Source organism: Bombyx mori, chromosome 24 (genome assembly GCF_030269925.1).
Source record: "Bombyx mori chromosome 24, ASM3026992v2".
Classification (NCBI taxonomy): Eukaryota; Metazoa; Arthropoda; class Insecta; order Lepidoptera; family Bombycidae; genus Bombyx; species Bombyx mori.
In genome coordinates, this window is record NC_085130.1 from 7,614,754 (window position 1) to 7,635,322 (window position 20,569).

Sequence of the window (20,569 nt, forward strand, 5' to 3'; positions counted from 1 at the left end):
GTATGGACATGTGATGTGTAGAGAGAAGATGCATGCGACTAGGAGATGTATAAAAATGGTTGTGCAAGGCCTCTGCCTTGTAAGGGGAAGAGGTCGACTGAAAAAGAAATAGATGGAGTGTGTGAATGACGATATGAGGGAGAGAGGAGTGAGTGTTAAGCTGACAGCTGATAGAAGATAATGGAAGAGAAAAATTAGCTATGCCTACCCCACCTAGTGGGATAAGGCGGAGAAAAAGAAGAGGAGAAGTATATGTTTCCTATAAAAATTTAATGAATACCACCAGAATAATACCTCCATGAATGAATGACCCGTACAATACCATAATGAGCAGAATACATAATATATTCTCGTTACACATGTATTAATTATTTCTGTGTGTGACTAATATATTTCTAGAAAATTCAATGTCAACAGAAATACAATTGCAATACTTTAATGATTATTTTATACAATCATTGTCCTTGTATTTATTGTTCAGATTGCTGAGATTACCTACAGCACTGGTGCTAAGTCTCCGATTTATACTAAACTATTATACATAAAAATTACTGAAGAGAATAAAATTTAGGAAAGGTAGCAAAAGTAAAGGTTAGGAAAGTGCATACAAGACACTTTTACTAATATGCACTTGCATTACTTTAAAAAGTAAGTGGTGGCTGGCATTAAGTATTTTCATACAGTTAATAGTATTGTTTCATACCATTAACTTTTTTTAACATACTTCATCTACTTCTATTTAACTGTAATAGAATCTTTCAACATAATTTTCTGAGAGTCAAAACATCTGATACACTTTAAAATGTTTTTTTTTTTATTGCTTAGATGGGTGGATGGATGAGCTTACAGCCCACCTGGTGTTAAGTGTTTAATGGAGCCCATAGACATCCACAACGTAAATGCGCCACCCACCTTGAGATATAAGTTCTAAGGTCTCAAGTATAGTTAAGTACATGTGAAAAGTATGTTTATTGATCCAGATAATTGCTTCTTATCAATTTGTGATTGAAACATTGAAATTGAATTGAAACTTATCAATTAGTCTTTTAGGCAAATTAGGCCTGTTTTAGGAGAATTTAATTACCTTCATTTCATTTAATAATCAGGTTCACCAGAAAAAAAGTTTTTTGGTCCGGGTTTCACATTCAAGTATGTATATATATATATATTATTTTGATTACATATTTATTTTTGTTTGTGACTTTGACAAGAGCCATTTATGATGATGATATGGCCCATTTTCCGTTTTCAAAACAATAATTAAAGATTATCCAAAATTTATGATGGGCCTCCTCAATGGAGGGCAAGGACAAAATAACATTATACAAATTAATTATGTTTGAAATCAACAATTGAGGAAAATAACAAAATTGCTTAAAGTTCAATTTAATTAATTATTTTGGGTTGGTCAGATTGTCTGAATACTGTGAAATCATTGATAGACAAGGTAAAAGGCTAATTAAAAACAATATAATTGACCAATAATGTTAAAAAATAATAAAATTAGAGCACACATTAGAAAGGATTAGACCTAGCACGGGTAGGCTACACCTTGATGACAACTCATTATTGTATTTATGTATCATTGTATCAACATACTAAAAAATATAATCAAGTTCACAATAAAATATAAAGTGAAGGTGTTCATGGTTGCAAATAAATTTGATTTTCAGTAAAAATTTTTCTTTATTGGACCACCGATCATTATTATTTACATTACATAAAATAAACATCAGGCTTAAATTTGGTTTAGTGTTTTTTGCTAAGGTGACTATTATACATGATGAGTAATTGATACAACCACATGTTTTTAAGATAAATATGATGTGACCAACCAATATAAGGTAAGTTCCCAATTTCTAGCACATCTTAGCAATATATAGCAGTTTGGCTGATTGGCCATTGACAGTGATCACTGACAATAAAAATAACAATTTTAAGAAGTATTTTCAAGTACCACCTTAATAAGCATATTATAAAGCCAGAACACTCCATTTATTAGACAAAGCTTTACAGTACAAAATATGCATTTCCGAATAATAACAGATTTATCAGATTAAATTTCAAATCTAAGTTCATTTACCTTCCCTACCTAATTGTGTTAACTGATAATGATATCTATAGATAAGCTGTTTTCAATGTTGATAACACGTGTATTTAGCTCGAAACTAGCTGGCTCCACATTAAAAAGGGTGGGGTGAATTTATTAGTCATATGGGCTAATGTTATTAGAAACAAAGACACCCTACAGGGGAGCTCGCAAGCCACCCCATTTCTCCGAAACGCCGTCATGTCGTCCCCACAGGATAGTTCTAAACCCCAATTGAACAAATTGCTACGGTAAAATACAAGGTCATGTGAATTTAAGTAAATTATATGAAAACCCGAAGACAAAATGCAACACGCTTCGCACTTCGCGTGTGGCCGAAAACTGCGAAGAAATCAGTGTTCTAAATTCAAAATATTTCTTTTTAATTACTAGTGAATCAAGAAGCTTGAGATTAATCGAAACAAACAACCTTTGATTAGGATGTCATTCATGAAATAGCATATTTTAAATAATAATATACGTCTAATCGATGACCTGCAACCGCGCGCTCGTCTGTTTACGTTATTGTATCGGTCAAGAAACTCAGACGGGAACAAAAAAGAGCACGTTGGACTTATAAATTATAAATGAACATAAATAGATCGAAGTGTATACAATGGTTTTAATAATAATATTTATTTGTTTTGAAGGTTCGTCCGATGAACCCGATACATACCTCATTTTGAATCTGTGTACTTTGTTGAGATCAATCCGTATGCACTATTGCACAGCACGTCACAATTGTTCACTTGCTATTTGCATTTTTCACTAACACATAATTACTATATTATTACCGACTTGCGAATACGTCTGGAATACTACGTGCGGTAGCCATTTTTGTCAAAAAACACAATTTTTTCCGACTCCGATTCCCGGATTCGAAAGGCTGCGAGTCGCACAGAGATGACGCTAGCGCCGTTGTGAAACGAGTGGAAATAAAAATGGATCATTGAACCAGGCCCAGGGTTCGGGGAGAACCAATTTGCAGACAAGTCCGAAACAGACTAACGGATCTACTAAAAGGACCGTTTCCACAGAGTGAATTTTACATTTGCGTAAAATACATCAACACTTTTACACTACTAGAAACACATTGTACTTACAGAGGCATATATTTATTGATCAATATACATACAAAACCTTTGATGAAAAGGTGAACACTAAACTTATATTGGAGGTCCGTTTTATCGATCTTTACCAACAGAAACCAGTCAGTCAATCGGAACAGTGAACATTCCGTTCATGAGATAAGTTAAATTTAATTCAAGAAAATAATGCTACCAGGTGGAGTTACAATGTTGGGACGGAACTAGTTTAAGTCATCTCGTGATCAGGCGATGGTGACGTTCGGCGTATTTCAAACTTTAGAGGTGTGAATTAAGTGCCACGCCGCGCCGCCTGTACGTGACAATTGTGGGACCCGTGGCACAGTACATGACTCCAGCAATGTAATTTAAGACAAGAGTGGCACTGCTTTGGGGCTTAACGGGCCGCCAATCCAAATGGCGGACTTATAGTCGTTTTCTGACTCCGTAAACGTCCTTGGGGTCGACGTATGTATCGATGTATGCATGTCTGCCTAATCTTACTCAACGTTGTGCATTCATCTTGTCTTTATTCAGTCCCAAGTGGAATTCGGACGCTCGGAAGAGGAGTTGAGGAGAGTCACACATACACTACGCGTTTCCTCGGTAGAGAATATCGCTGGAGACTTGGCTTTCGACATAAGAAAGTAATGAGTCTATTTTGTACTTTATTTTGTAGTTTTACTACTAGCATACAGCTCCTTCTCAAATATCGCAAACAGTGGATACAAATGATACCCTTAACGAATGTCGCATAAATTGTTATGTTAATAATATAATAATAATTTATTTATAAACCTTGAAAACATTTACACATAACAGTTTGCTAAAAACTCTCCACACTAGGCACTGCCTGTCTCTGTCTGTGATGAAAGATCAGTTTACCTGCCAAACCACGCTAGTAATTTTTGAATAAAAACAGAAACCTAACAAGACTCATCTCCAATGTTTTAATTTAAAAAAAAGTTCTTGACATCTGTCAAACTCCTGACGCATGAGTAAAGTTTTTGTGCAAGAAATCAGCCTGTTTTCATTTCAACAAAACATTTTGATTTTCGAACCCGCAAAAATAATGGTGGGCGCAATGCCTGTTAATTTACTACCAAAATTTTGCAACGGTGCCATGGACAGTTGTAATGGCGTCGATGGAAATGATAATAACGTCTATATTGGTAGTCGTGTGAAATGTAATGACGATTTCGGGACTGTTAGGTATATTGGTGAGGTTCAGGGCTACAAGGGATTATGGTACGGCATAGAATGGGACAACGAGTCCAGAGGCAAGCACGACGGGTGCTTAGATGGCATCCAGTACTTCAAGACTTCCAAACCTAGTGCCGGTTCTTTTGTTCGTCCAAACAAGATCATCCCATCGAAGACTTGCGCGGAAGCCATAAGACAATATTATGGAGATCCGGAGGTATGTTCATAAAAATTGGTAACTAGGTTTTGTGACTAAACATTGAAGTTGGCCTCGGAAGTTTTGTGTGGGTTGATCCACTCTCTAAGCTAATTTTTTCATACTAAGTGTGTACATTTCATTACACTATGTTACAGTATGTACTAAGAGTGTACATATATAATATTATATTATAATTTTTGTATATGCAATACTATAATTTTTAAGAGTTCAATTTTGGTATCATCTAATTTAAACTAAAGATAAGTAATTAAGCTTCAATCAAACTTTAAATTAACTTATTAACTTAACTTAACTTGATAATAATTTGTGAAAAATTTATATTATGATTAGCCTAGCTTAGTCGTGGTCGATGGACCATGAATGGCATGATTGTGCCAGTTAGTGTTTATCGAAAAAGTGTTTTAAAATATTATTTTTGTTTTAGGACGAAACATTAGCTGCTCACCGCAGAACCATCATCAATGAATGGAAGAGGGAAATGGGAGCGCCTTTCATCGAAATGGTTGGTTTTGAAAAAATACACCAAAAACAGTGAGTATGATGATAATTGCATAGTGACACTTTCACTGATATAAATTAGGATTATGTTACATGAAATTCAATCAGCCTCTATTTGATTAATCGGAGCATGGAAAAAGCCACAGACAATGTTAACTGAGACTTAGAATTGAAGTTTGAAGTTGGGTGGTTAAGTTAACATTTTCGATGTCTATGGACTCTAGTAAATACTGATCATCAGGTGGGCTGTAAATTTGTCCACCTATGGGAGCAATAAAAATAATCATAAAATTTATACAGTAAAATTGAGATTTCAGCCTCATTCATGCCTGCAGTTGGTGAAGAATTCACATGCAACTCAATGTGCTTTACTTAACACCAGGCCATGAACTTAGTCGTTCATATACAGAGTCTAATGAGTTTTAGTGTCTCAATGATAACAACCTCTCTGACTGGGAACCTACGACAATCTGTTTTATAATTTAAATAAATAATCAGGGACATCATATTCTCATCCGTTTTTCAAGTCTTAAGATATAATAAGAACATCTTTGTACAGCTTAACACAGTTTCATGGTCTTTAATGACTGAGATACGAGTTCTAAGGTCTCAATATCATTACAATGTCTTCAAACTGAAACGCATTATTGCTTCACAGCAGAAATAGGCAGGGTGGTGTTGCCTACCCGTGCAGATTCACAAGAGGTCCTACCACCAGTAACAAATGACTAATGTGTTGTTGACATACTTGAATAATATAATAACAACTAAAACTATGAGATTAAACTATTTAATTAGTTTGGTCAAACACACACAATAATCTGGTCCCAAACTAGGACTCCTAACACTTACTACAGAATTCTTTCACAGCAGTTGTGACTTCACCTATTTTTGTTTATCAAGTACTGATATTAGGTTACATTTCAATGGTCTGTGAGTACCGAATATCCTATTTGGTTTTATGTGAGATTGCCAGTGATTGATGTTTCAATCATCTGGCAAAAGGCTCTGATCACGCTTAGCACTGTGAGCACAATAAACATCTTTTAATTAATAAAAAAATGGCAATTGAAGTCACAAAAGTCATTGTTTCAAATAACATTTCCAGGAAATTTGATCGCTTACTAGAAGTATGCGTTCACGATCAGAATGTATCAAGAGCTGGTGATGTGTCTTCTCTATGTCCCAACGTGAGAAGCCTCGACGTCTCACGTAACCTCTTCTCCAACTGGCGTGAGGTCATACAACTGTCTGCTCAACTACCGGACTTGAGAGATTTGGATGTTAGGTAAGGGATATTTTGCAGTCCGTTTTCTGCACTATGCAATGAAATGTCAAGGTTTTAGGTAATTACAATGCAAGTTAAAACCCATATCTAGAGCTGTGAATGGGTGACTAATCAAGGTATTTTTCATCAAATGACTCTAGTACTGTATGATAGATAGCACATACCATGTAATGATTTATTAAAGTAATAATTGATTAGATGTTGAGATAACTACAAGTTGCAAATAATCTGAATTCATCCTGGTTTTCTTTATTACTTGAGTGGACAAGCTCACGGCCCAGCTGGTGTTAAGTGGTTATTGGAGCCCATAGACATCAACAACGTTAATGCCATCACCTTGAGACATGAGTTCTAAGGTATCAGTTGTAACAGTACAACGTCTGCCTCACCCTTGAAACCGAAACGCATTACTGCAGTGGTGGTACTTACTTGTGCGGGCTCACAAAATTCTTAATTTTCCTGGGTTTTATTACTATTATTATTATCATAATGTTATTCCTTCAGTGTGGAATTCAATCTTGAACATTAGCTAAGTATGTATTTCATAAATATGGCACCTGTCCGTTGAATCCACAGAAAACTGGCACAATCCCATTGCTTGATAAGAATGCACCAGGCCTTCAGGTCACAACGACCTTAACTGCAACTTTTGCTTACCATTGTCTAGTCCTTCATTCCAAAGTCTAATTTACTAATAACACATCTTTTTTTTTCAGCAAGAACCGTATGCTCATCGATGCGCCCACAGAAATACTTGCACAACTTTCAATCAACTTTTCCAAGCTTGAAAAGATCAATCTTTCTGTCTGCGATTATACATGGACGGACATATTGAAATTATCACATTTATGGCCTAAGATACATGAGATAATAGCTGCCTACAATCGTATAGATGAAATCGAACCACCGCTTGTAACTCTGAGGAGTTTATCTGTGCTGAGACTGGATGGAAACCCGATCACCTCTTGGAGTGAAGTGATGAATCTTGGTGCTCTCAATCTGAAGGTTTTGAGTTTGAACGACTGTCTCATTGCGGAGATTAGGTTCGGTGATGATTGGAATCAGAGAGTTGAGACATTTAAAAATTTGGAGATTTTGTTTTTGAATCGAAATAGGATTAATGATGTGAGTGATATTTAATAAGAATAATGGATAACAATAATACTGTTACAATTTATAAGATAAATAAGGTTTTGACAATTGACAATGTTTTTTAAATTTATTATTATTATATAAACAATTGTTTTTAAATCGGATTATAATTGAATATAATAAAAAAAAACTATTTAAAAAATAGATAGTAGCAGTGCTTACGATTAGTATGAATAACAATATAATGATTTAATATGTTATAAATAAACATTATATTACTTATTGTTTACTGGTGGTAGGACCACCTTGTGAGTCCGCGCGGGGAGAAACTGCCATAGGTTGAGTGTTTGAAGCAAGTGTTTTGGTTGTTTAATAATTTTCGGGTGCTTTATTGCGTTATATTCCCTGTTGAATAGCTAATTACTAGTTTTGTGTGTTTATATAAGTGTGTTGTCTTATTTGTAAGTATTATAATATAGTAGTTTAGTGTAAATAGTGTAATTATGAACGGCGTTGACCCCCCCGATCCCGGGGGAGGTAATATTCTTGACCCAACTAACTCATCAATCCCAATGGACACGGAGGTAATACATCCTTCTAGAAAAAGACAAACGCCTCCAAATTCTGATGATTCCTCTTTACCACCAAAGAAAAATACAGTAGCGCAAGTAATCGGATCTGTTCAATCTGTGTATTCCCTACCAGAATATGACGGAAACAGAAAACGATATTTGGATCACGATGTTGCTCCTTTTTTGATCCACGTAAGCAAAGATTGCGAGTCTTCGGCTAGTGTTACACTACGCCCAATTAAATTTGGTCACTTTTTACATCACAATAATATCAAGGACGTTGCTAAAGACGGCGTTAAACGTATCGGCCGAAACCGAGTCTCAGTCCAATTTAAAACTGCTGTTGCCGCAAATTCTTTCCTGGATCACCCAGGTCTTGCTGCAGCTAAATATAATGCTATCATACCTTCGTATAATGTGACTCGCATGGGTATTGTAAGAGGCGTTCCCGTAGAGTGGACCTTAGAAGAATTAGTTTCTTCCATTGAAGTTCCTGATGGCTTTGGACGTGTCATCAGAGCCCGACGGCTCAATAAAAAATCAACCGAAAACAACACTCCTATTTGGACTCCAACTCCGACAGTTGTTCTTACATTTATTGGCCAAAAGCTTCCTGATAGAGTTTACTGCTTTTTCAATTCCCTCCCAGTTCAGACATATATTTTACCAACAATACAATGCAATAATTGCTGCAGGTTTGGACATGTTGCTACGCAATGCCGGTCAAATGCGCGTTGTTTTATCTGTGCGAAATCTCACTCTGGCATTGACTGTAATAGTTTATCGCCTATACCTACCTGTTTGTTTTGCTCTGGTAACCATAAAGCCATTGATACATCTTGCCCTGAATATTCTAGACAGAAATCTATCAAACTGGTGATGTCACAAGAAAATATCTCATACAATGAAGCATCAGTCAGGTTTCCACAAGTCAGAAGATCTTTTGCAGACATTTCTCGTACGCCTCCCCCCCCGTTTCCCACTCAATCTTCCCAAACCCTAACCCAATCTTCTCCCCACACCCAAGCCATATCCAATTCAGTCTCGTACCGTCGCACTTACTGTACCCAAAAATCCCCTCCAGCTCCGGCATCCAGTCCAGGTTATAATAGGCAAGCTCATCAAGCTATTGTTAGTACTCCCCCTTCTAGTCTCCCTAATGGGAGTGCCTATCCTTCAGATGATGTTTCTCCCAATGACAATCTCCTGGATCTCTTACTTTCTACAATTTTAAATATATTTTCCCGTTTTGGGGACTTTGAACTACCGAACAATGTCATATCTAAACTTACTGAGCTTAATAAAATTATTAAAAATGCCCAAATTCCTACAATGGAATTGTCACAGCATTCGTCACAAGAAGAATGATATCATCACCCTTATTAATAAACACAAACCTTCTATCTTTGCTGTCCAGGAGACATGGCTTAAGCCCGGGTCCAACTTTAGGATCCCGGGTTTCTCATGTCTCCGGGACGATAGGTTAGATGGTTATGCTGGTTCTGCTATTTTAGTATCTAGAAATGTGATATTTAAACAAATCTCCCTTCCTTCCCACAGTAATAGCATTTTTGCTGTTGCTGTTAGAGTTAATAATATTTCTTTCCTCTCCATCTACATCCCTGAACCTAACTTAGCTATTCTCTCTGAATTAAAAACTATTATTATAAGTCTTCCTCCACCTATCCTTATCCTTGGTGATTTTAATATTCACCATACATCTTGGGGCTGTTATTACTGTGATTCTATTTCTTTTCCTTTTCTTGATCTCTGTGATGAACTTGATTTGTGTTTACTGAATGACGGGTCCCCTACTCGCAGAGTTCCTCCATCTCAGAATCCAAAGACTGCTGTGGACCTTTCCTTAACTTCTCCTTCCTTGGCTTCTAGCCTCTCCTGGTCTGTCCTTTCTTCCACTCATGGTAGTGATCACTTTACTATCATTCTGTCAATTCCTGATTCCCTTCATTCTATTCCTACTGCTTCCCTTCCACCTCTCTTAAAATTTAATATTCACAGAGCTGATTGGTCTCAATTCAGATCTCATTTAGATCAAGAAATAAAGAATATTCCTTTGATTAACCCTGTCAATGTCCTTTCTTCTTACGTATGTTTCAGAAACGCTCTTCTTTCTTCTGCTGCTAATTCTATACCTCTCAAAAACACTGCTAGATGTAAAATCCCTTCTCCCCCGTGGTGGGATTCTGAGTGCACTCAAGCTTGCCAGAACAGATCAGAGGCTGAGGATGTTTATTCGGTTGCTATGAGCCCAGAAAATTTCATCTCTTACCAGAGAATTGCAGCCAAGACTGTAAGACTTTTATCAGAAAAGAAAAGATCTGGTTGGTTGCGTTTTTGCGAGGAGCTCTCTCCTATTACTCCTCCTTCTAAAGTTTGGAAGAATATGAGACGATATCGCTGCTCTGTTCCTGCTCTTGTCATCTCATCTAACGATCCTTCTGACTGGGTTGAACATTTCTCCTGTAGGTTAGCCCCTCCTTCTGTACCTTGCTTGGAAGAAACTTTTCCCTCCACTTTACCCTGTAACCCTACTGATGATTTTGAATCTCCTTTTTCTTGGGAGGAACTTTCAGCTGTCTTGGAGGGTTTAAGTGATTCATCCCCAGGAATTGATGGGATTCCATACTCATTTATTTTCAAAAGCAGTAACTCTGTAAAACAGGTATTCCTTTCCATTCTTAATAATATATTTTTATCTGGAACTCCACCTCACGAATGGAGGACTCAAATTATCATCCCTATTTTAAAACCTGGAAAGCCCAGCTCTGACCCTTCTAGCTATCGGCCAATCGCTTTGTCCTGTACAATGGCTAAGATATTGGAACATTTAATCAAGAACCGTTTGGAATGGATTGTAGAAAATAGGAACATATTAGCTAAATCTCAGTTTGGATTCCGAAAAGGTTTTAGCACTATGGATAGTTTAAGCATATTTGTAACAGACGTACGTATTTCCTTCTCTAAAAATGAGTCTTTGGTAGGTGTTTTTCTGGACGTGTCATCTGCGTATGACAATGTTCTTCTTCCAGTGCTCAGGCAGAAAATGCTCCAGCTGAGTATTCCTGTGAAGATTGTAAACATAGTTTTTAATCTCCTGTCTCCTAGATTCGTATATATTCGTGCTCCAAATTATTCTTCCTCTCCCAGACAGCTGTGGAAGGGGCTCCCCCAAGGGTCAGTCCTCAGCCCGTTACTTTACAGTATTTATACGTACGATTTAGAGCTTTCGGTTAATTCCTTTTGTCAAGTTCTACAATATGCTGATGATCTCGCACTTTACGTTTCTTCTAAGAATATTGATGAGGCCTCTTCTCGCCTAAACTCAGGCATAGGCTATCTCCAAGACTGGCTCTCAGACCACGGTCTGTCCCTATCTATTCCTAAAAGCAAAGTGGTTGTTTTCTCTCGGTCCAGATCTTGTCCCAACGTTTCAATATCTTACGATCAACAAAATTTTTCGGTTGTAGACAATGTGAAATTTCTTGGTGTTGTATTAGATTCTAGATTAACTGGTGTCCATCATATTAATCATATTGTTAAAAAATGTGAGAAAAATATTAACATTCTGCGTTCCTTGTCTGGTGTCTGGTGGGGCTGTCACCCCTATACTCAAAAACTTATGTATAACGCCTTAGTACGTAGTCACTTAGACTATGGCACTTTCCTTCTTGACCCTTGTAACAAATCTGCTATGAGTTCCCTTGACAAACTTCAATCTAAATGTCTGAGATTAATCTGTGGAGCTATGAAATCGTCACCTATTAATGCTCTTCAGGTAGAATGCGGCGATGCTCCCTTATTCCTTAGAAGACAATACTTATCTGACCGGTTCCTTTTTAAAGTCATTCAATCTCCTTATCATCCTCTTATCTCTAAACTCCATATCCTTTCTGATTTTATCTCTTCTAATAAATATTGGTACCACAAGGATTATCCCTGCCTTTTCAATAGTTTTGTCAGCTATCTTCGCCTGCCTTGTCCTGTATCTCAGTATCAAAAATTTCCTCTTTTCGACATCTCTTTTAAGGCTCTTATCTTTCAGCCTCAAGTTCTTTTAGATCTCGGCATAGAAAAAAAATGTCATTCTGCAAATTCCCAGTTAAATAGATACATCGCCAAACATTGGTCCGATTGGCTCATCATTTACACTGATGCTTCTAAGTTGTCAGACCAGGGTTGTGTTGGCTCCGCTGTCTGGATTCCCAAATACAATGTGATTCTCAATTTTAAATGCCCCCCTCAAGCTTCAGTCTTCTCTGGTGAGTCCATAGCTATTCTGGAAGCATTATCATTCATTGAGTCCCATAATCTAAATAAATCTGTTATTCTTACAGATTCTAAGAGTTGTTTACAGGCTATCGTTGGTAACCAATTTAAATCAAAATCTAAATTTCCTTACATACTAAAAATTAAAAATTTACTTTTCAGCTGCCATTCTAAAAACATTGAAGTTGTCCTTGCTTGGTTGCCTGGCCACAGTGGCATTTTAGGTAATGAAACTGCAGATCTTTGTGCCAAAGACGCCACAACAACTGGCTGTATGGATCATTACAGAGTTTATTCTAATGATTTACTCCCAATAGCTAAACAACGATTGCTTTCTTCTTGGAATTCTTGTTGGCAAAAGACTAGTTTTTCTAAAGGTAAACACTATGCTGATATTCAAGGCTTTATTCCTCTCCGACCTTGGTTCTGCAACTTCAAAGATTTACATAAACGCGTTACAAGTACGATCTGTAGATTAAGGCTAGGCCATACGTGTACCCCCGTCCATCTGGCTAAACTTCATATCAGGGATAGTTCTATTTGCGAATGTGGTCTTGACGAAGGCTCTCCAAATCACATGTTTTTCAGTTGTCCTCGTCTATCTTCCTCCCTCTATGATCTCCTTCCTCCTGATATTCCTCGCCCCATTGATCTCAAATCTCTTCTTTCCCTTGTCAACTCCCCTTTCGTTTATATTCTTAGTTCATTCATTAACCAAAATAACATTAAACTGTAGTTTGTCTGTCTTTTATCGAACTAACCCCTGTATATATATTGTGTGCGTCTTATTTGTTTTAGGTAAATCAACAGAGATCCTGTCATCAAACATTCTTAGCTACTCACTTAATTCTTAGTGAATATCTGTGACCTTGCTCGTTCACGAAGCCCGCTATAGAAAGCAGAGTATTAAATACACTTGACATTGGCGAAATCTAAAAGGAAACGCCATAAACCTAAGAGATAGATAGATAGAGTCCGCGCGGGTAGGTACCACCACCCTGCCTATTTCTGCCGCGAAGCAGTAATGCGTTTCGGTTTGAAGGGTGGGGCTGCCGTTGTAGCTATACTGAGACCTTAGAACCTATATCTCAAGGTGGGTGGCGCATTTACGTTGTGGATGTCTATGGGCTCCAGTAACCACTTAACACCAGGTGGGCTGTGAGCTCGTCCGGCCATCTACGCAATAAAATAAAAAAAAACGTTATATTGATACAAAAGAATGGCTCGGACCCAATTAAACAGAAATAAACAATTTTTTTTTTGTTTCAGTGGCGTTCCATAAGTGAATTAAACAAACTTAGCTCGTTGAAAAAGCTTTATTTCCTCAAGAATCCGATACAAACCACCGAAGACTACGACACAGGATCGCAGCTGGTTGTCGCTAAAATTGGCACTTTACAGGTAAGATGATGATGATGGCATAGTTGACATTTATTTATGGGAATGACTGGGATTCTGATATTGAATGTTTTCGCTTATGTAGGTTTTTCTACTATATTTATGTATATTAGTTCATATTATTTATTAATTTACACTGTACACCTACGCAATATTTAATATTATATCATATTTAATTACGTATTCTATAACACACTCTCATACAGTACACAAATACGCTAAACAATCATACATTCACAACACTACTCAAAATTATATTATTTACACAAGCATAGTCGGGCGCAACCGCTAGTATGCGGCAAAGACCCCGACTATGTATAACTGCGTACGTACTGGTCGTCGCCTGCGCCACGACTCGGCCGCCGCTCGCGGCCAGTCGGGTTTGATCAACGCTACGCTAAGACTGTGTCACTCCTCGACTTACGCGTACTCTTTTGCTTCGTTACGATTTATTGCTTTCACCTATTTTGTATTATTGTGTTTGAACTTGCTACCGCTTTATCTGTGCCTTCTGTACTCCGTAATTTCTCCTTCTTAATATTGCTATACTATCTGTGATTGGAAATAAACTGTCCATCCAATTACGGACTCGTTATTGTGCCGCCCGGCACTGGTGACCTTATCATCACCATCAACGACTACCAAAGCTTATCCTAATTATTAATTGTCGTCAGTAAAATAACAGAAGATAACTGAAGATAATATAAGAAAATTTTGAAGAGTGAGATCTCCAAAGCACAAGAAATATTGTTGTTGTTGATTTACCTGATATTGATTGTGGGATGAAATTTAATAATAAAAAATTTGATCAAATGAGGTGAAATCAAATAGTGTCTCAATAAAATGATGGGGATTTACTGAGACTTTAATGAAATTTTTTGAAGAACACGTGAAGCCAATTCTAGCTGTTTTGTTACCCTGGTTTCGCTTTCACAGAAACTAGACTTAAGTCACGATTATCAAACATTTACACTCGACGAAAACAATAACGAAATAAAACAACTCGCTTATGTTCATGCGTTCCCGCCATAAAAACCCTGCTTTCCGCCATATTATTTGGTGTGGCCAGCACAAAATAAAAAAAATATACTGAAAACGCATATTATCTGATATCAGGGTAGCATTTAAATCGTTTTTTTTTTTTTTTCTTTGCGAGTATTGTCGTAAGTGTTCTTCCCTGTGTGGACAATGACTGTCTACAGATCATTAAGCGTCCTGTGGTACATTGCTCGAGAAGACGTAGATGTAGTCGTCGTGGCCTAACGGATAAGACGTCCGGTGCATTCGTGTTGAAGCGAAGCACCGGTGTTCGAATCCCGCAGGTGGGTACCAATTTTTCTAATGAAATACGTACTCAACAAATGTTCACGATTGACTTCCACGGTGAAGGAATAACATCGTGTAATAAAAATGAAACCCGCAAAATTATAATTTGCGTAATTACTGGTGGTAGGACCTCTTGTGAGTCCGCGCGGGTGGGTACCCTGCCTATTTCTGCCGTGAAGCAGTAATGCGTTTCGGTTTCAAGGGTGGGGCAGCCGTTGTAACTATACTTGAGACCTTAGAACTTGTATCTCAAGGTGGGTGGCGCATTTACGTTGTGGATGTCTATAGGCTCCAGTAACCACTTAACACCAGGTGGGCTGTGAGCTCGTCCGCCCATCTAAGCAATAAAAAAAAAAAAAGACGGTTACAACCTCGACCATCTCATGGTGAAATAGCAAGCTACAGGGTTAACGTCATAGTAGACGCAGTCCCAAAGGAGGGTCGGATCAAAATTCGATCTTTGACCATCACCTTTGACCTTCGGCTTTGGAATGAGCTCCCCTCCACGGTGTTTCCCGAGCGCTACGACTTGTCCTTCTTCAAACGAGGCTTGTGGAGAGTACTCAACGGTAGGCAGCGGCTTGGCTCTGTCCCTGGCATTGCTGAAGTCCATGGGCGACGGTAACCACTCACCATCAGGTGGGCCGTATGCTCGTCTGCCTACAAAGGCAATAATTTTTTTTTATCAAGTTCCACCAAGCCAAGGTTCACAGCGGAGGAGTCATTTAGTAATGAGGAAAGCGACGCGTGGAGGAGCTAACATAGAAATAGACGCAATTGTACATATTTTTAGGGTTTAATTTCGCGTGTACATTATTTTCCTAACACCTGTGGACGATAATTGTGTTATTGGTTAAATTTTATTCTTGGTAAAGTTTAAAATATAAATATAGTAGACATGACATCTCAAGTCTATGTCTACCAATTGCCCCGCCCACACTAGGGTCAACGATTTAATGATGTCTGCGGGCCTCATTACCGATGATAAGGAACATTATGAACTTATCATGCACGCGTATGTGTCCCACGTGTCTCTTTCACGAAGCAGTAATACTGCACAATTGGGGAGGAATTTTAGAAGTCGTCGTGGCCTACAGGATATGACGTCCGGTGCATTCGTATCTAGCGATGCACCCGTGTTCGAATCCCGCGGGCGGGTACCAATTTATCTAATGAAATACGTACTCAACAAATGTTCACGGTTGACTTCTCCACGGTGAAGGAATAACATCGTGTAATTAAAATCAAACCCGCAAAATTATGATTTGCACAATTACTGGTGGTAGGACCTCTTGTAAGTTCGCGCGGGTAGGTACCAACACCCTGCCTGTTTCTGCTGCAGTAATGCGTTTCGGTTCGAAGGGTGGGGTAGCCGTCGTAACTATACTGAGACCTTAGGACTTATATCTCAAGGTGGGTGGCGCATTTACGTTGTAAATGTCTATAGCCTCTCCTGCAACTCTGTAACATTGGTCGAGAGTTCGTACCTCGTCTAAGAAATAAAAGATAATGCTTTTCCGAACTCTATACATTGTTTCGCGTGTTTCAGGAATTGAATGGCTCAATAATAACCGGGGAGTTGCGTAGAGGCGCTGAATACGATTACCTGAAGCGTTACGGAGGAGAATGGAAGGTCGCTCAGCTCGATTTTGAGGCGAAAGCGGCCTTCGATGCCGAACATTGTCGCTTTGAGGAGCTCATCCGTAGTGAGTTGATTATATCGATTAATATCACCCTAATGATTTTAGTGCTGAACTGATTGTCACATATTTTCCAGGAACTGCTAAAGGATTTTTGAAAAAAACTTCCACTTTATAAAACAATTCAAAAGTCAATGCTAAATTCACAGCAAAATCTATATACCTAGTCAGGTCATAAATTCTGTCACATGTTTAATGTAAAATGTATACCAAAATGAACTTAACAAAACATAGATTCTTATGAAACTAAAGTTTATTCAAAATGACCTCCGTGATTTTGAATACAGGCCTTCAATCTGCGCGGCCAGTCGTCTATCGCAGCACGAACGAGGTCCATGTCAATATCGGCGGCTGCCTTAATCAAGGATATCTTGAGTGACTCCAAATTGGGATGAGGCTTTGAGCACGCCTTTTCCTCCAAGTGTTGCCATATCTTGTAATCTAACGGATTCAAATCTGGACTGGAGGAGGGCCAGTCTTCGTGCCGGATGAAGTCGATTTCACGCGCCGCCAGCCAGTCTTGTGTGCTCTTCGCTCTATGAGCTGGCGCCGAATCTTGTTGGAATACCCAGTGCCTGTTATTGAACATGGTATGAGAAACAGGTTCCACAAGGTTCGTCAGGACTGTATTTTGATACACAACTGCATTCGTTTTTACACCTTTCTCACAAAAATGTACCTCTGTTAAGCCCCAATAAGAAACTCCCAACCATACCATGAGCGAGGATGGAAAATGACCTCGTTGGACACGCGGAATACGGTTGTTCGCTTCTTCACTACTGTGTGCGTACACCTTATCATTTTGTTTGTTGTAGCTCTCTTCTAGGGTAAAAATTTTTTCATCCGAAAAAAGAATTTCCCGATATTTTTTTCCCGCGTACCGCTTCAACAAAGCGCGGCATCTCTTCAGTCTCAGGTCCATTAGACGAGCATTCAAACGATGTCCTGTTTCTTCTTCGATATGCCCGAAGCCCTAAGTCTTCATTTAACACCCTTTTCACCGTGGTTCTACTTAACCCCATCTGAAGGGCCAACAGTTTCTGCTTCCGTTTGGGATTTCTTTGAATTCGCGCCTTCACAGCTTTTATCACTGCTGGAGTCCTAACAGACCGAGGGCGACCACTTCTTGACCTGTTATCTACACTAGAGTCTTCATTGTATCGTTTGATGGTACGATAAACGAATCTTTTGGTTATACTCAAATTTTTCAGTATGTTAAAAATTTGAATTGGCGCGTAACCGCAACGATGCAACGCAATAACTGCAACACGGTCTTCTTTAAGCGTCCACTCCATATTTAAAAATGAGTAAAATTCTAAAAGTATACATTTTTATTTTCATGAACAATTCGAAATTCGAATTCAATAAACTTTTTTGTGGCCAGCATTCTAAAAGAAAAGTTTTTACTGTGTGACAATACTTATGACCTGACTAGTTAGTATAGTACTATATAAATCTACAGAGGTTTTTACGTATGTTCCGTTATAACTACTGAATGCATCCGATTGACTTGAAACTTGGTATCCATGTAGAAAATACATGTACTTAATGGATAGGCTAATATTTATATGAGTGTTGGACCCCCTAATAATAATGACAATAAATAATAATGTTAATTTTAAATGCCCAGCGAAGCGGGCGAGTAGGGCTAGTAACTTTATATGGTTATTTATAAAGGTTATTAACTTAAAATGCTATATATATAATACCTAAAATCAAACTGCGCAATAGTCGATATTGCGACGCTCCGCACTTTGTACGCATTAATCGAGAGTCGATTTATCAACGGTTCTCGCTCAAAGGGTTAATGACGAATAATTATTTTACCGTTTTATTTCTTCTCCAGAATACGGAATACCGGAAGACAGCCTCTTGGTCAAGCTGCCGAAAATAACGACGCTGACATCGCAACTTTTAGAAGTAACATTGAGAGACGAAAACGGAAAATCGTTTAAGAAAAAGTTCCCATCTACGATGGCAGTCCAGAAGCTGATCACACTGTCGCAGAGATTGTTCTCGAGAGCCGGCAACACCGGTACACCTCGACTTTACGTACTAGACGAACAGATGGATGGGGCTGAAATATATCTCGACAATTCTATGAAGGATCTCGCTTATTATTCGATTAAAAATGGCGATGTTATTCTAGTTAAATTCAGATAGAAATATGTGAGAATATATTATGTTATTCTTGTCAATTTTTATTACGCTATGCGTTTTGTTTAAGAAGTATTTAGACACGATCCAAAAGATGACTGAAATAAAATTGTTTAGTAGAAACCGCACGTGCTTCAAAAAATTACCATCCATACAAATTGGCGTGAAGTCTGACAACACTGAAGGCAGTATGCGTTGTAATTGGCGCGTAATTTAATTTGAAACATCAAAGAGCTTTGTAAATAAGTATTTGACGAAAAATTTATTGTCTCAATTGCGATTAATTTTCGTGGAAATTATAAACGAATATTTATTTTTAAATTTAGTTGTTTTATTACAAAAACCCAAACCTGAATCGTTGACTAACTCAGATCATTATTTACTGGCAGACGGTAAGTGTAAAACGAAGTTATATAAGACCTTAATAAGGCCTGCCGTCTTGTATGGATCAGCTTGTTGGACAACAAAAGTGGCGGATGAAAGGCGAATGCATGCAACAGAGATGCGAATGTTGCGATGGATGTGTGGAGTAACGAGAATGGATAGAATACGGAATGAATATGTTAGAGGAAGTCTGAAAGTGGCACCTGTGACAGAGAAGCTGAGAAGTGCGCGTTTGGGATGGTATGGACATGTGATGAGACGAAATGAAAATGAGGTTGTTAAGAGAGTGTTAACTATGAATGTGGAAGGATATAGAGCAAGAGGTAGACCTAAGAAGGGATGGATGGATTGCGTGAAAGACGATATGGGTAAGAGGGGAGTGAGTGAAGAAATGGTATATGATAGAAGAGTATGGAAGGAGAAAACATGTTGCGCCGACCCCAGGTGACTGGGAGAAGGGCAGGATAATGATGATGATGATGGTAAGTGTAAAACGTGATAAGTAAAGATAGTTTAATAATAGAAAAGTGTATTTGCATATCGTCCTAAACATGTCCTGTTGGATCCTCGCGATCTACTCTCAGTGCTTTGAAGCTCTCCAAGCACTGGTCACTGTATTCTTCAAACTCGACACGCAATCAAACCCATAGACACAGCTCACTGTGATTCTCGCCAGATCTTCTCAGAGGATCGCGATTCCGATCTGGTGGTAGATTCAGCGAAGCACGGCTCTTGCTAGGGCCAGTGTTAGCAAATCCTCTTACACTGGTGGTAGGACCTCTTGGGAGTCCGCACGGGTAGGTACCACCACGCCGCCTATTTCCGCCGTGAAGCAGTAATGCGTTTCGGTTCGAAGGGTGGGGTAGCCGTCGTAACTATACTGAGACCTTAGGACTTATATCTTGAGGTGGGTGGCGCATTTACGTTGTAGATGTCTATGGGCTCCAGTAACCACTCAACATCAGGTGGGCTGTGAGCTCGTCCATCCATCTAAGCAATAAAAAAAAAAAGATTGAGTCCGTGAGTTCACCTACCTTTAACAACTTTAATACAGTAAAAAGCTCCTTATTCGCGCTTCCTTAAATTTGTGTTTTCACAATTCGCGGATTTAAAAAAATGCGACCCAATTCCTATATTCGCGGATGTAATCGGTACATACAAACTGGTAAAAAGATTTCCAAGTGGGTATCCAATCGAATATCCTTTGTAAATGCTTTTAACTAGTGGTCATCCATAAATTATGTCACCGGTCACACGTTGATGGGGAAGG

The 20,569-nt window shown here is 38.4% G+C and overlaps 2 protein-coding genes across 3 annotated transcripts in view; one reads left to right on the forward strand and one right to left on the reverse strand.

The window, feature by feature from the left end:
• The window catches only part of LOC101735452 (protein enabled), a 68,640-nt gene extending 65,533 nt beyond the window's left edge, over nt 1–3,107 (reverse strand). For both annotated transcript variants that reach the window (XM_062675743.1, XM_021353440.3), the window contains exon 1: nt 2,766–3,107. In XM_062675743.1, coding sequence (XP_062531727.1) covers nt 2,766–2,770 — 5 coding nt within the window. In that variant the 5' untranslated portion in view covers nt 2,771–3,107. The remainder of the gene's footprint in view (nt 1–2,765) is intronic.
• Nucleotides 3,108–4,131: 1,024 nt separating this feature from the next.
• Nucleotides 4,132–19,236, forward strand: LOC101741703 (tubulin-specific chaperone E). Its single transcript, XM_004923097.5, has 7 exons — nt 4,132–4,594; nt 5,022–5,128; nt 6,204–6,383; nt 7,100–7,508; nt 13,604–13,735; nt 16,608–16,764; nt 18,605–19,236. The coding sequence occupies exons 1-7, from the start codon at nt 4,169–4,171 to the stop codon at nt 18,919–18,921; spliced, it is 1,728 nt and encodes a 575-aa protein (XP_004923154.1). The 5' UTR covers nt 4,132–4,168; the 3' UTR covers nt 18,922–19,236.
• The last annotated feature ends 1,333 nt before the right edge of the window (nt 19,237–20,569 follow it).

Excerpts from the sequence above, each read along its gene's own strand:
- LOC101741703 (XM_004923097.5), top strand. The coding sequence starts at position 4,169 with ATGAGTAAAGTTTTTGTGCAAGAAATCAGCCTGTTTTCATTTCAACAA. Across the intron at positions 4,595-5,021 it reads AATATTATGGAGATCCGGAG|GACGAAACATTAGCTGCTCA; the intron begins GTATGTTCATAA and ends TTTTTGTTTTAG. Across the intron at positions 16,765-18,604 it reads CTTTGAGGAGCTCATCCGTA|AATACGGAATACCGGAAGAC; the intron begins GTGAGTTGATTA and ends TTTCTTCTCCAG.